Genomic DNA, 14,354 nt, shown 5'->3' with positions numbered 1-14,354 from the left:
ATAAAGCTATTATTGATCAATTGTCGTCAATAACTGATCGATGCAGCACAATTACATATATGCTCGTTATGGCAATATATAAACGCTGATAACAATGAGATAAAATATTCTTTCATCATCTTGTATACATAATACAATATTGCTAATTATTTAATAAACTACTGTATAAATGTGTACATTATAAATACATTAATGGGAATCTTTAAAATTTATTGTTTTTTGAGTTTAAAAATCCAATCTAGATAGCTTTTTGTCGTCTGTTTCACAGTCAGTAGATAAGCGCAATACAGATATCATTACGAAATAACGAAAGCGAAAGCAAGAATATAAATCCCGACCCGAGTGTGATCCATGCAGATTCGTTGGGGTTCCGTCTTATCGTCTGACCCCCAGTAACTTATCACGAGCTGTAATAAATTTAGGAGGCGCAACCGTGTAAATACTACGGAACTGTTGAAGTGCTACTAATTGACTTTGCAATCACAAAGTGCAACAGCTGATTTGATTAGAGTAGATTTATTTTTAGCGATGTGATATCGCTGATTTTGGAAAAGAAGGCCTTTTACAGTGAAAACACTCCTGTATGTATGTGATTGACGACACATGACACACGCGTGTGTTTGTGTATGCGTCGTGTAAACACGTACGTGTGACTTTATTTGACAATGTGAGAATAAACTTACTCTAGCCAATCGTATTTTTTAAAAATAATTTTATAAATAATTAATGAAAAGTTTAAATATATTTTTTATATTTGTAACCATTAAATTTTCTATAAAATATCGAGTAATAAAATATTTTTAAAATATTTTAATACAACGAATCAGCTCGATTAAATCAGCTCGATTTAATTAAGTTTGTTTAATAAACTAAAGTTGAAATTAAAGTAGAATTTATAAATATTGAAATATTTCTTAAAATTGTTGGAAACATTAATGTCACTTATATATTTTCCTTTGATTTAATATATATTCTACGTATTATTTTGTGATATAGATAAAGATTTCAGATATAAATTTAAATAAATTATAGTTAAATAGATTGTATAAGTTATTGAATATAGGAATATTGAATTTTTAATTTAAACAACTCGTACAAACAAAATTAACATGATCGAACCATTTAATTTTTAATGTGTATGCCCAAAAATATTCGCTTTTTTGTTTACATAAAAGAAAATAACGATAAAAGCAATAAATAGAGATTGTAATAGTAAAATAGAAACAATTAGTTTTTATTTATTTCTTTCACAAGTGCTACAAATTAAAAAGTTAATATCGCTGATAAACATCTGTGATAAGCGTGTGATAATTGTATCATTTAAATCCTTTGTTACACTGGCTGTCAAAGCAAATGGATATGTATCGATTTTTATATCTTTCTAATTGCTTAAGTATTCGCTGCATATCTTCTCTTATATAATCTTTCATATATATTACTGGTTGTACAATAGAAAGTCATGTAGAACGGTATGAGCGCCTATTTGTTGACTCTAACTGCGATAATTTTGTGTGTAAATTTGTAATTTAATGGATTATGAATTTATGAATTTTATTTTACTAATGCACTGATGATGCACTTCTTGAGTAATCGAAACGTTTATGTTTGAATTTGTATTTGTTTGTTTATCAATATATTATTAGTGCAAAAAATCGATTTATAAAGTCTTTTATTTTGTTTGTCACATTTATTTACTTTGTTTGTTGTCGTTTGAGCCTAAATTATTTATCAATTTTAATTAAATCAATTTTATGCTAAAAATTAATTTTATTACTTTAATTGTAAATTCAAATTGTGAAAACATATTTTACTTTACTAGAGACGATCAAAGAAGTTTAATACATTAAATTTTAAAGTTGCTACTTAAATACTTATCTAAATCATTGGAAAATTATTGGAAAATACCGAATATTATCTTTAATAGACATATAGGATTGCCATGGAAAAAATTGACTTTCTCGATAATTTAAGATATCTGTAGATAATTTATATATTTTATTGGGCTTTTATCAATAACTGGGGCATTATCTCTTTGTTTAAAGATTGATCAATATTAAATTAAAATTTATGACAAATAATTACAAGATAAATGTGTATATATATATATATAAAATTGGACTCTATTTTCATTCAAATCTGTCGATTTTTAGATCGTATCTTTTAAATATAACTTATCAATTTCTTGTTTGCGAATTTATTAGATGAAATGTTCGATATTATATGCAGTGTATAATATATTACATCATATAGTGATATACTATTGATATTACAATGGAAGAAGCGATAAGTTGGAAACATATATATATATATATGTATACAAAAATCTGAAATCACATGAACGACTGTTAAGTCACGTGTAAATATGCACGTGGATCTCAAGATGCAAGATTTACCTATATTGACATAACTTTAAATGATATTATTAACATTTCTAAGAATATATAGTTGATTCTTGAGGAAATAATCATTTTATTTTTTACAAGTGTTATTGTCGTCATTATCATTATTGTCGTAACTCTACGTTGCACAGGGATAACAAACTGACAATAAAGCAAGGTCATTAATTTTTTAATAAACTTCGAGTAACTACTGTTTTTTTGTCATTTATGAATTTTAAGATGGATTATTAAGAAATGCAATGAAATAGTTTAATTTTTTTTTGGGAAAACCCTGTAATAAAGAATTATTATTTATCATAATGATTCAACATTTTATATTGAATATCTTATCGCCTAGGATTAACAAAAACAAACTTCTTAAAGAATAAGAGTCACTTAAACAAAATAAGAGGAGAATAAACTTGTTTTATCTTTGCGCGACTTTTTTTAAGTATTTTCTCAAAAATTTTTGAACGATAATATCTTTATCGATCGAAGATTTTTAAATTTAAATTCAGTTCAACTGTTGGACACAAATCTTCTTACTTACTAATTTACTTACTACTGTAATTTACTTACTTCAGTTGACTAAAGTTTTTAAATATTTTTACATTATTAAATTATTTATAATCGTCAAGATGCAATTGTATTGATTATTTATTCTGCGAACATTTGTTATTTCTGTGGTGTTTCGATTTTCCATGGATTTTTATGGATTGACTTTTTGTCACTTGGCATTGCAATTGCAATGAACGATGATATATTCTTTATATGAAGTTAATAAGTTGGTTGTTACTCGATTTTACATGATTTTTTTTAAATATGTTACATTAAAATATGTTACATTTTTATATTATAGTTGTTGAGAATGATTCAAAAATGAGTCGAAATGTTTGAACATTTTGTAATTTTCTGTAATTTCTTTGTATTTTAAACAAATTTCAATATAGTAAAATTTAAACTTGCATAATAATTACAGCGTTTGACATTCATTCGTTTTCTTTATTTTATTTCTTGACATTTTCAAAAATATTTTATTTATTTAATATTTTTATAGTCATAATGATTTAAAATTTGAAACTCTCTCTCTCTCTCTCTCTCTCTCTCTCTCTCTCTCTCTCTTTCTTTCTCTCTCTCTCTTTCTTTCTTGTGTTCCTTATAGTCTGATTAATTTATTTTTGAATAAAATAAAATATTATGTATGTTATGTATGTTTTATCTAGTATTAAAAATAATTTAAAAAAGGATGATGTAAGAAATATTGGTTTTATCCTAATTTTATATCTATTTCGTCATAAGGCTTCTTATCTTATCTGTACAATACAGTTTAACATTTGATTCTATGCTCCAATCATATGTTGTATCTTTGCTTTTACGCCCAACATCTCAAGAGGATCGATGAAAACTGAATGCAGTTACAAAAATACTCATTTATATGACTTTAGTCAAGCGAGACGGTTTTTTATATGAAGTATGCCAAAGGTGATCTCAAGAAATGATATATTTGAAAAGTAATTTCAAATAGCACGTAAAAAATTTAATTAATTAGAATGTTATGTAAACACAGAAAATAAATATTTTTTTTATCAAATACAAATTTGAATTTAACAAAGTTAATTAATAATATCGGTCAGTATTAAATCTAACTTGAATTTGCTAGACACGATTAAACAAAGATATCTTCGAAAATATTATCATGCATATACATGTTTTATTATTACAAAGTATAGTAACTATTTAACATCTTATAAGAATGTCTGCGTATTTTATTCGTCGTTTATTGATGTTTGATATTCTCTAGTATGAATCAGTAAAGTCAAATGCTCCGGAATCAAAAGTAAATTGTACGAATTATGTTTTATTCTTTAATCTGTTTTCTTTGAATTATTTTTAATAAAACGGATTTTTAAACAATATTTCAAGATGAAGTAAAAATTGATAAAAGAAATAAAATAAAAAAAAAGAAACAATGTTGATTGAAATGCTATGAGATTTTCTAGATTTTAAATTTAATTTTTTATATGTTTCTGTCATGCAATTTTAACTATCGGATTCCTTGCCTCAAAAACAATAAAAAATAATTTTATTTTTTCAAGCAATAAAATTTGTTGTAATATTTTTTTAACCTTGTTTACTTATTTGTTAATTCTATATTTTTAATTTAAAAAAATTTAATTAATTATTATAATTTTTAATATTAGAGATAACAAATAAATTTAAATTTACAATTAAACTTGACACTATTGCATTTTTAAACTGTAAAAAAAAATAAATGAATATTTTTAATTCACATTTTTAAATAGAGACATAAATATTGTAACATAAATCTTTGCCCATTTTTTTTTTAAATAACTTTTTGCAACGCAGTACTTTTAATAATATCAAGTGTGCTTCTATATTTATCGAGATAAACTTAATCAGTTTGTTCGTCAATTGGAATATTATTCCGACGTTTTGTCGCGCTAGATTTCGCGCTTCGTCGACGTCAACGTCGTTGTCGAAACAAATAACAATAATTGGACCACTTGCTCTGTAACGGGTTATCATCATATGCGCCTTCTCCCTCTCCTGCCTTCGCTATATACCACATGAACACCCCGTACACCACAGCTTATATGTTCGCTGATTGGTCGACGCGCTTATGCGTGTCCAAGATCATTGGTAGGCTCATTTACGCTCACATTTTTTATGACTCTGGTTTGAACTTCTCTATAAAATAAGCGGACGAAAGTCACGCCAGCCACTTGTCGTGAGACAAAGCACGATATATATACGCGGACTGATTGATTAGTTATTTATATTGTTTCTTTATCTTAATTAGTCATCCGATTTTAAGTGACACTTGATCCATTCATCGTTAACCGAATTAAAAATGCCGTTTCCGGAAACCGTCAATGGTCACGACAGCTTTACAGCTGTCAAACATTTGACTAATAACGATGTGCTGCAAACACACGGGAAGCATGCGCGACATACGTAAGTCTTCATTTAATTTACTTCTTAAATTTATTTCTAGTATTTTCGATATTATAGATTTAAAATACAGGATTCGTTAAAAGAGATATAAAGACTGGCAAGGGATGATTTTGCATGTAAAAGCTTAATTGAAAATTACATTTCTCAAACTTTGTTAACTTTGTTTACGAACAATGAACAGTTTTTGTAATTATCTTCCAAAGGAACATTTTATAGAATTTGGTTGAAATTAACTAAAAATAAATCTATTTTTTAAAAATATTGTTTGAAACTTATTCCACGTTTTAACATTTCAAAACAGATTAACTGTACGAATGTGTGAAAGAATTCGTAAACTAAAATATAATGTATAATACGCTAGCAAATAGTATTTGCTGTTACTGACTGCTAATGATTACCAATATTGCGAAATTAGTTGAGTTAATTCTACTTATCAAATATGGCGCAAATCGAATGAACGAAGTATTCCGAGCGCGCTCACTATAATTCGATGTAATTTCGCTCTGAAACTGGTACAAAACGATGTGGTTACCTACTAAACTACCGGCAAGCTCAAATAGTAGCGGATTTAAGCTAAATGCGTAACATAGGCTTCAGGGATATTACAAATCATGCATCGGAATACACATACGTATGCGAAACGCGTTCGCAAAATATACGTGGTGCTCAGGAAAAAGTTATATATGATTTTGAAGTCGTGTAATTATGGCTTAAACAAGTTATAGAGAGTTTTCTAATTAGCACCAGTGAAACATCGTTCAAGAAACAGAAAGAGAAAAATATCGTTAAACATTATATAAAAGTTATATGCATGCATGTACACATCATTTCGTCGAAGCAGTGGAAATATTCTATAATGCTTTTTTAAAGATTGGTTTTTAATGCTGATTAGGAAAATAGAACGTATGTTAGATGAATAAAAAAGTCTCAAGCTTCCATTCATCACGATGTTTTGTCGATGTATCCTTGGGAGGAAAAAGGAGAAAAATCAGTTAAATCGATCGTTCCATTCACCTTGGATGACTACTGTATCGATCGCGCATGACAAATCAATTTGATCATTTTTTTTCTAATGACGATGGTACGTGATAATGACAAATAAATGATTAAAATTAGCAATAAATTATAGTGTACATAGGTTTCTTACGTAAAAAAATATCTTATTATTGGCTAAAAAAATGTTTTATATTGTTTAAAGGTTTTGTATTGTACAAAGGTAGACACAAGAGATCGACACTTTCCAATTTTTAATCTAATTTCCTATTATATTAAAATGACATATATAGCGCGAACAAATTAAAAGATTAGTAAATTAGTATTTATGACAAATTTAATTTTGTCTGTACTTTTTTATCTTTAGATATTTTAGTTACACCGTGTATGCCAATTTCACACAAAACTCTATCGTATACGCGCGTTCTATGCGCACAAATGTACACGCAAAATTTCCGTACGCGAAGTAAATGAACATGCAACAGCCCGAGCGTAATAATTCGAACTTGAGGCTATTTGATCATTTTGACGTTCATGAAACATAGAACGCAACAAAACATCAAAAAGTTTTCAAAATCCAAAATTCAAGATCGTACATTCAAATATTCAAATGCCAAAAAATTCAAAATTCAGATTAGAAAAGTCTAAGCTTCAAACAATAATCTATAGATCTATAAATAAGTCTCAAAAAGGACTAATGTATAATTTAAGAATATATACAAAATTGAGAATTTTGAGACTTGTGGCTTAAAGTTTCAGCTTTCAAAGTTTAAAGAAATGAAACTGCCGAAAGAAGATGTACAACTTAGATTTCAGAATTAAAAATAAAATATTTATTCTTAAAAAGATATTTGTATTAAATTAATATTTGCACTTTATTGTTATCCCTTTCTGTGGCTTTTAAGAATTTGACAAGTAAAGATTAGTAATTGCAACCAATCCTATTTATTATGAATCAATTTCATGTGATTCATATCCATTTATTTAAAAAAAAAATATCGTATATCGCGATATATCAGATTATCTTATCTTTATCTCGCTTGAATACTTCCGTGTTGCATATTTTATATATTCTATCTGGAATTATACCAGGAAATAAAATCAGGTTTCTATTTAAAATTGCTTATAAAGACTAATTAACATGTATAAGTACAACTTAAAAATTCAAATTTTATTTTAATTAAAGATAATATCATTATAATCTATACAATATTTATATAACAAGATAAAAAAAACAAGATTGAGAATCGATTGAGAATCGATATTGATCTCGGAAAATTAATAGAGTGAATGTAATTGTAAACACAAATATATAATTATGGTTCTGCGCACTCAACTTTATTTGAGTAAATATTCAATCCTTTGTATATTATATAACGGTAAGCGTTATACAATAATATTTCTTTATGAAAATTTTTGATTTTAATTAATTTTCAAGGATTTAAGATAATTTGTTTAAGAAAACTTTGCAAAAGTTCATGATAATAAGATATTTATTACCAATTTTTGTGTAATTCAAAGTGAAAAGTTTTACCATACCCGTACGTTTTAATACGTATAATGTAATGTATATTTTTATTATAATTCTATTATAATTGTCTTATATATTAAAAAATATCTACTATGTATGTGTAAATCGGGAGAAAATACACACACACACACACACACACACACACACACACACACACAGAGAGAGTGTATTGGTTTCTGTTACGCGTGCGCGTCCCTTCTACCCGCAGTAATTATGATAAAACATAAAGCTCATTACATTAAGTGATCATACTTGCAATATTCAACTTTTGGAACTACTTGTATCGCAGAAACTATATATATGGTAGTTGCTGGTCTCCATAGTTGTCATTACCGCAAAGCCTGGGTACGCAATTATACATGCAATTATGATGGGACGTTTAATATAGCTGGGCGATCGTGTAAGCTAAAGCAAGCGGGTACGACGTCCGCTTAATCAGTACCAATCTGTTGAGTACGCTTTAATATGTCTCTGTGATATCGGTGCAGAGAGAAGTCGTACTGCCGTACGTAACCGCGAGTCCGACGTGAGAGTTACTTCCATTACTTCCATTTGCAACTCTCTTGTCGCTAACTTCTCCACACCCGACTTCCTTCGTAATGTTATAATTACAAAAAAAAATTTGAAAAAATTGAAAAGTTATTTAGCAAAACTACTAAATTATTTTGATTTGATTTCGGCAAATTTAATATTTACTACTTGCAACTTTGTCGATCGTGTAAAAGTGTACTATTCTGTATACATTCCGTCCGATTTTGACCGATTTACAAGACCGAGATATACGAGATGTTTATTATGTTTTCCAGATACACCTTTGAAATATTGCAAGAGTCAGCACAATACTTATTGGATCGCATCAAAATTAGGCCGAAAATCGGGATTATATGCGGCTCGGGAATGGGTTAGTAGTCGCACTCTTTTATTCTTGTATTTTATACACACATTTTACATGTTATTTGTTTATAATTTGTTTGTTAAATAACATAATTTTATTTATTGTATTTGATTAACTAATCCATTACCAATCCAGGAGTAATAATTGCATGATTAATACATAACAACACTTTGTAGTTTCAATTTGTTTGTAGTTTCAAATATTAAAAGGTTTATATGGATCTTCCATATCCGTTTATAAATAAATCTAACTGATACATTCAACGTCACGCTATAGTATCGTGAGATAAAAAAATACTCTATTGTTTTTATTTTGAGTGAAAGAGTTTTGGTAAACAAATTAATATGTGATATTCTTTAGATTGAGATCGTAAGAATTTTTAGAGAAACGACAATAGCATAAATGCAGAATATTGCCATTAAAGTGTAATGATAATATTCTACATTTACGTATAAATTAGAAAGTGCATATTGTTTTAATATGAATTTTTCTTATTTATCGACAATTTGTTGACTCTGCAAATTGTAATTGAAAAAACAAATTATTTATCGTGATGAGCGATTTGAAAATGTGATGTACAATAAAATTTTTATGCTATTACTTATATATATATATATATATATTTTTTAACGCTACAGCACAATTTGTAATGCCTGTTTACTAACGATTTTATGTTTTTCGCTTATATGTTTTTTATTTTTATTATGTTACTTATATATCTTTAGTTTTAAGTTTGATTCAACTGTCTGTTTCTGATCTTGTTTATATTGTCTTGTTTATATTGATTGTTGTTTATATGTCATAACTTTCACAGAAAAATAATTTGTAACAGTTTTTCATAAATAGTTCATAAAAACTGTTACGCACGGATTAAAATAAAGTTGTTATGAAGTACTTGGAAGAGATCTCGGGAACAAATAAATTTATCTTTTCTCGGAAACAATTACGACTTCAGGAAAGGATCAGCTAATTGACGAGATGTGTTAGGAAATCTTAAGAATCGAATATAAAAATATTGAAGGAATGTTATTTATTATTCGTTTAAATCTTACTTTAGAAGGAATAAAAATAATTAATAATAAAATTTTTGCAATTGTTCAATGTCTTCTGTGCTATAAGATTGGAAAATTATTACCTGAAGATTATAAGGTGTAATACGGGTGATTTACGTGAATGTGCGTATATGTGCTTTGAACAATTCGAAATGGTTTTGCGGGATCTCCCTCCAGGGTGGTGGTTTGCTATCACAGCTTTGTTTATTCCTAAACAGGATCATATGAGCAAAACGAGTTGTGTCCAGGTTCGATCGCGGAATCCCTCGTGGAAAAGCAATGCTTTCCCTATGAAGAAATCCCACATTTTCCGGTGTCTACGGTAAAAGGCCATACTGGCCAGATGGTCTTTGGTTATCTCCAAGGTGTACCAGTCATGTGCATGCAGGGCAGATTTCATTATTACGAAGGTTATCCACTCTGGAAGGTACGACTGGTTTTAATAATTATAATCGTTACATGTAAAACGAATATAAAGTATTGTATTGCGTTGAGATATGGCAATCAAATTATTTCTAGTGTGCCATGCCAGTGAGAGTGATGAAGCTGGTAGGTGTAACGCATCTAATTGCTACGAATGCGGCCGGCGGTTTAAATCCTACCTACAAAGTAGGTGATATTATGATAGTGAAGGATCATGTGAATATGATGGGTTTTGCTGGCAACAATCCGCTTCAAGGACCAAATGATGACAGGTGAGATTTGCAGAATGCAAATTTTGTTCAAAAGTTAGACAATAAAAATTTCGATAATAAAAATTTTACCCGTTTAGAAACAAATGAAACGCTTTTGAATTTATTAATGATGGGAATGTCTAAAATGTCAGTTTTTGAATATCAAATTTGTTTGTGTTTTCATTTCCTACGAGTCAAGAAAGTGTATTGTTTTTTTTCTCTTTTAATAGAAATGGGACATTAAATAAAGAGAAACCGCTTAAATATTTATTCAGAGCATAAAACATACAATATGTATTTTTATTATCTAATATGTATTATCCATCATTTTGATATTTTTTTTTTTAATATATTTATTTCTTTTAATATATTTATTTCTTCATTTCTTAGATTTGGCCCTCGATTTCCGCCCATGAATAAAGCTTACAACGCTATGCTGATGGAGATTGGTAAAGAGGTAGCTGAAGAAATGGGTATTGGCGATATTGTACATAAGGGAGTTTACACATGTTTAGGTGGACCCAATTTCGAAACAGTAGCAGAATTGAAAATGTTGCGAATGGTCGGCGTTGATGCAGTTGGTATGTCATTCATTTCTTAATTAATTGAAAAAAATTACGTATTGAATTTATCAGTTATTTGTATGATTTATAATCACAAAAACGTTATAACTTTAACTATTGAAGAAATATAATATTTTATATGTTTGAATCGCAAAATACAAAATTACATTAATTTAGTTGTTATTATCATACAAGTAACATTCTTTAATCATTAAAAATACTAATAAATGTCAACACAGAAAATCCAATTGACGTCACAGAATATCTGAGTTCATATAATATCATGCTGATTCATAGATAAGCAATTAAGTTTTCTTGTTTTTCGCAAAACAACTTTTGAGAGATTTAATGTGTTTCATAATTACGCCCATTTATCTTTACGTCGCGTGGGGCAATTAAATCTATGGAATGAAGGAGACAACAGAATGACCTCTCTGTAATGATAAAATTATATTTTATAAAATTACTGAAAATGAAAGGATATTCAAAAAATATGTCTATATAAAATTGTTTCTAAATGAAGAAACGATTTATATAATAATTGTTATAAAAAACAAAATAATGTATAAGTATTATTTTTTTTCTTATTTTATTTGTCATTAGTAAATTTTTGCATTTTATTCTACTCTTATAAGGCATTAGTTTTTTTTATTTTCTTTACAATTTCTTTTTTCTTTATATTAGTTTACTTATAAATTTTTTACATATTTGTTATATTATATTTTATTACACACACACACACACACACACACACACACGCGCGCGCGCGCGCGCGCGCGCGCGTGTATACATTTATTTTTATGTATAGTAATGTCTTATCCTATTATTTAGGTATGTCCACGGTTCATGAAGTGATCACCGCTCGACATTGCGATTTAACAGTATTCGCATTCAGTCTGATCACTAATCAGTGCGTTACTGATTACGAAGATCACGGCGAGGCGAATCATGAGGAAGTAATGGACGTTGGTAAAGCGCGACAGCCGATTCTTCAAGAATTTGTGTCCAGAATCGTAATACGTCTAAGAGATAGCCTCCAATTGACAAATTAATTTATTTGAGTTTTACGATAATCAAGATATTCGCTTGGTTACGGGAGACTTCGTTGAGCTATGCGTTTTAATTTTAATATTTAAACAAAGCTTCGAAAAGCTTCGCTTATTAAGGCTTTGCTTATTAAGGAAAAATTGATAGCACAAAAGAATGCTTTAGTATCGTTGTTCTAATGCACAAAATTAATTTTTCGTTAATCCTTCTTAACAAAACTGTCACAGTAATCATAAGTATAGACTTAATGTAGAATAGATTGATTGACAGGCCGGTCCTCGAAATCTCGTTAGTTCCATCGCAGTTTCTTATTCCTATTTAGTTGGCGTCTGGGTTCTACTTATCTAAATTCGAGTTCGATTCAGATCTCAATTGATTCGTTATCGCGTCTTGAGGGGTCTCGTTGGAGAAGGAAATGAAGAAAGGAAGGGAAAAGACTGAGGTGAAGAGAAGGAGGACTTAAAGACGGAGGGTTAGTCAGCGTTTCCTCTCGATTTTCCACCCTCGTTTCGTTACCCTCATCTCGTTTCCGTGCTCTTCTATCGCTAATGCATCGTCGTTCGATTCCGATAAATCTTAAGGCTTGAAGACCATACGGCACACGAATACCGAATTAAATTATGATTTGTTAAGCGGAAAAATTACGCGGAACAGTTGTCAGAAGCACTTTTTCCTACGGTACGTCTTGAATCTTCAAAAGTTTTACATAACAGTTGTTTTAGAAAAAAAATATTACTTTAACATCATTATTTTCAGCATAACATAAAAGATATGAAATAGCTTAAAAAATTGTTATACAAATTTACATATATGTAAGATATAAGAAAGAAGTAAGATACAAAAGTAATTAAAAGATTTATTTGTAAATATTATTGTAAATAATATGACATGTAGATAATGAAATTTAATGCATATGCTATTAGTAATTATCAGTAAATGTTACAGAAATTGCATATTGCATCAGAGTAAAAATTATAAAAATGATTTTTTATTTAATTAATTTTTAACGAAATATGATGCAATAAGAAATTCAATCTTATAATTTTTATCTAAAACTGATTGTTTGGTGTCTTGCACAAATTATAAAAATATATTAATACAAATGTATACTAATGTGTTGAAAACAAAAATTACATTTTATATAAATGTTAACTAGTAATAATTAAATACTAAAAAAGATATATTTTTTATATTTTTATCTACACATATATATTTTTTATATATAAAATTAAATTTTTATTTTGACAACTTAATAAATTAGGCACAAATTTAATATATATTATACTATATAGAGCATGTATACTATTTTTATATACATATAACTACCACTATTTAATGTAATTAATGTAATTAATATATTAAATATATTAATTAAAATAATTATAATACATTTTGAATAAAAGCGTTATAAAAAATAAGTTAAGAATTATATAATATTTTTATTGCGTTATATAATACTTAGTTACGTAGTATATAACTTAAGTACTATATAATATATAATATATAACTTAAGTACTATAATAACTTATATAATATTTTTATTGCGTTTTTTAATCTAATGGTGTACTAAATTATATTAAAATTTAATACTAATAAATTATTAATAATAAATAAATATAAATTTATATTATAATTGTTTTAGTTCATTTGCTATTTAATTTTAATTTGCATGTAATTATTATCTTATGTACTATTATTTATAATTTTATTTATAGATCTACTAGTATGCAATAAATTTTTCTTTTCTTACAAATGATGCTAAGAAATGTAAAAAGATATATAGAATTAAAGAGAATTTTATCATTTTTGTCAATTGAAAAATAATCGATCATGTTAGATATATGTTTGTTGCAGTTGTAGATGCAACGAAGATCAGAAAACAGTGAGTACACTCTAATCACATTGTAACAGAATCGACAATACAACTAGAACACGTAACTGATCGCTCACTGAATCAATCGAATAAAATCTACATATCTGAAGTAATAATTTGCATCGTATATTGTTATAGAATCATATGTATGTTTTAACTTTAATAGGGAATAGATTGGTTAGGGATGACAGACAGAGTCAGAAGGAAATATTCTCGTTTCGCCCAATGTATTTTTTATTCCCTTTTAATTACACGTCTGTACGCGTCGGTATCCATCGGTCGAATTGTCCATCGTTCTTCTGAATCAGCTCTCTTTCCTATGCCCTTCTCCTTCGAGATTCTTTGTAATATATCGTTCGAGATTATTTTTAA

General features: G+C 27.9%; 1 protein-coding gene across 2 annotated transcripts; it reads left to right on the top strand.

The window, feature by feature from the left end:
- The first annotated feature begins 5,109 nt into the window (after window positions 1-5,109).
- LOC105422430 (purine nucleoside phosphorylase) lies at window positions 5,110-13,736 on the top strand. 2 transcript variants are annotated; one of them, XM_011631790.3, is made up of 6 exons: window positions 5,110-5,354; window positions 8,685-8,779; window positions 10,074-10,252; window positions 10,345-10,520; window positions 10,890-11,080; window positions 11,894-13,736. In XM_011631790.3, the coding sequence occupies exons 1-6, from the start codon at window positions 5,251-5,253 to the stop codon at window positions 12,112-12,114; spliced, it is 966 nt and encodes a 321-aa protein (XP_011630092.1). In that variant the 5' UTR covers window positions 5,110-5,250; the 3' UTR covers window positions 12,115-13,736. The 2 variants fall into 2 exon arrangements, with proteins under 2 accessions (XP_011630092.1, XP_011630091.1); XM_011631789.3 differs by having other exon boundaries at window positions 5,111-5,354; window positions 10,044-10,252.
- Window positions 13,737-14,354: the final 618 nt, after the last annotated feature.

The sequence above is a fragment of the Pogonomyrmex barbatus genome, unplaced genomic scaffold (genome assembly GCF_055798465.1).
Source record: "Pogonomyrmex barbatus isolate J1 unplaced genomic scaffold, ASM5579846v1 scaffold2, whole genome shotgun sequence".
Lineage (NCBI taxonomy): Eukaryota > Metazoa > Arthropoda > Insecta > Hymenoptera > Formicidae > Pogonomyrmex > Pogonomyrmex barbatus.
Note: the sequence above shows the minus strand (reverse complement) of the source record. Positions and strands in the feature narration are given on the sequence as shown.

Coding starts and splice junctions, on each gene's coding strand:
- LOC105422430 (XM_011631789.3), top strand. CDS start 5,251: ATGCCGTTTCCGGAAACCGTCAATGGTCACGACAGCTTTACAGCTGTC. Junction 10,253..10,344: donor AAGGTTATCCACTCTGGAAG/GTACGACTGGTT, acceptor AATTATTTCTAG/TGTGCCATGCCAGTGAGAGT. Junction 11,081..11,893: donor GGTCGGCGTTGATGCAGTTG/GTATGTCATTCA, acceptor CCTATTATTTAG/GTATGTCCACGGTTCATGAA.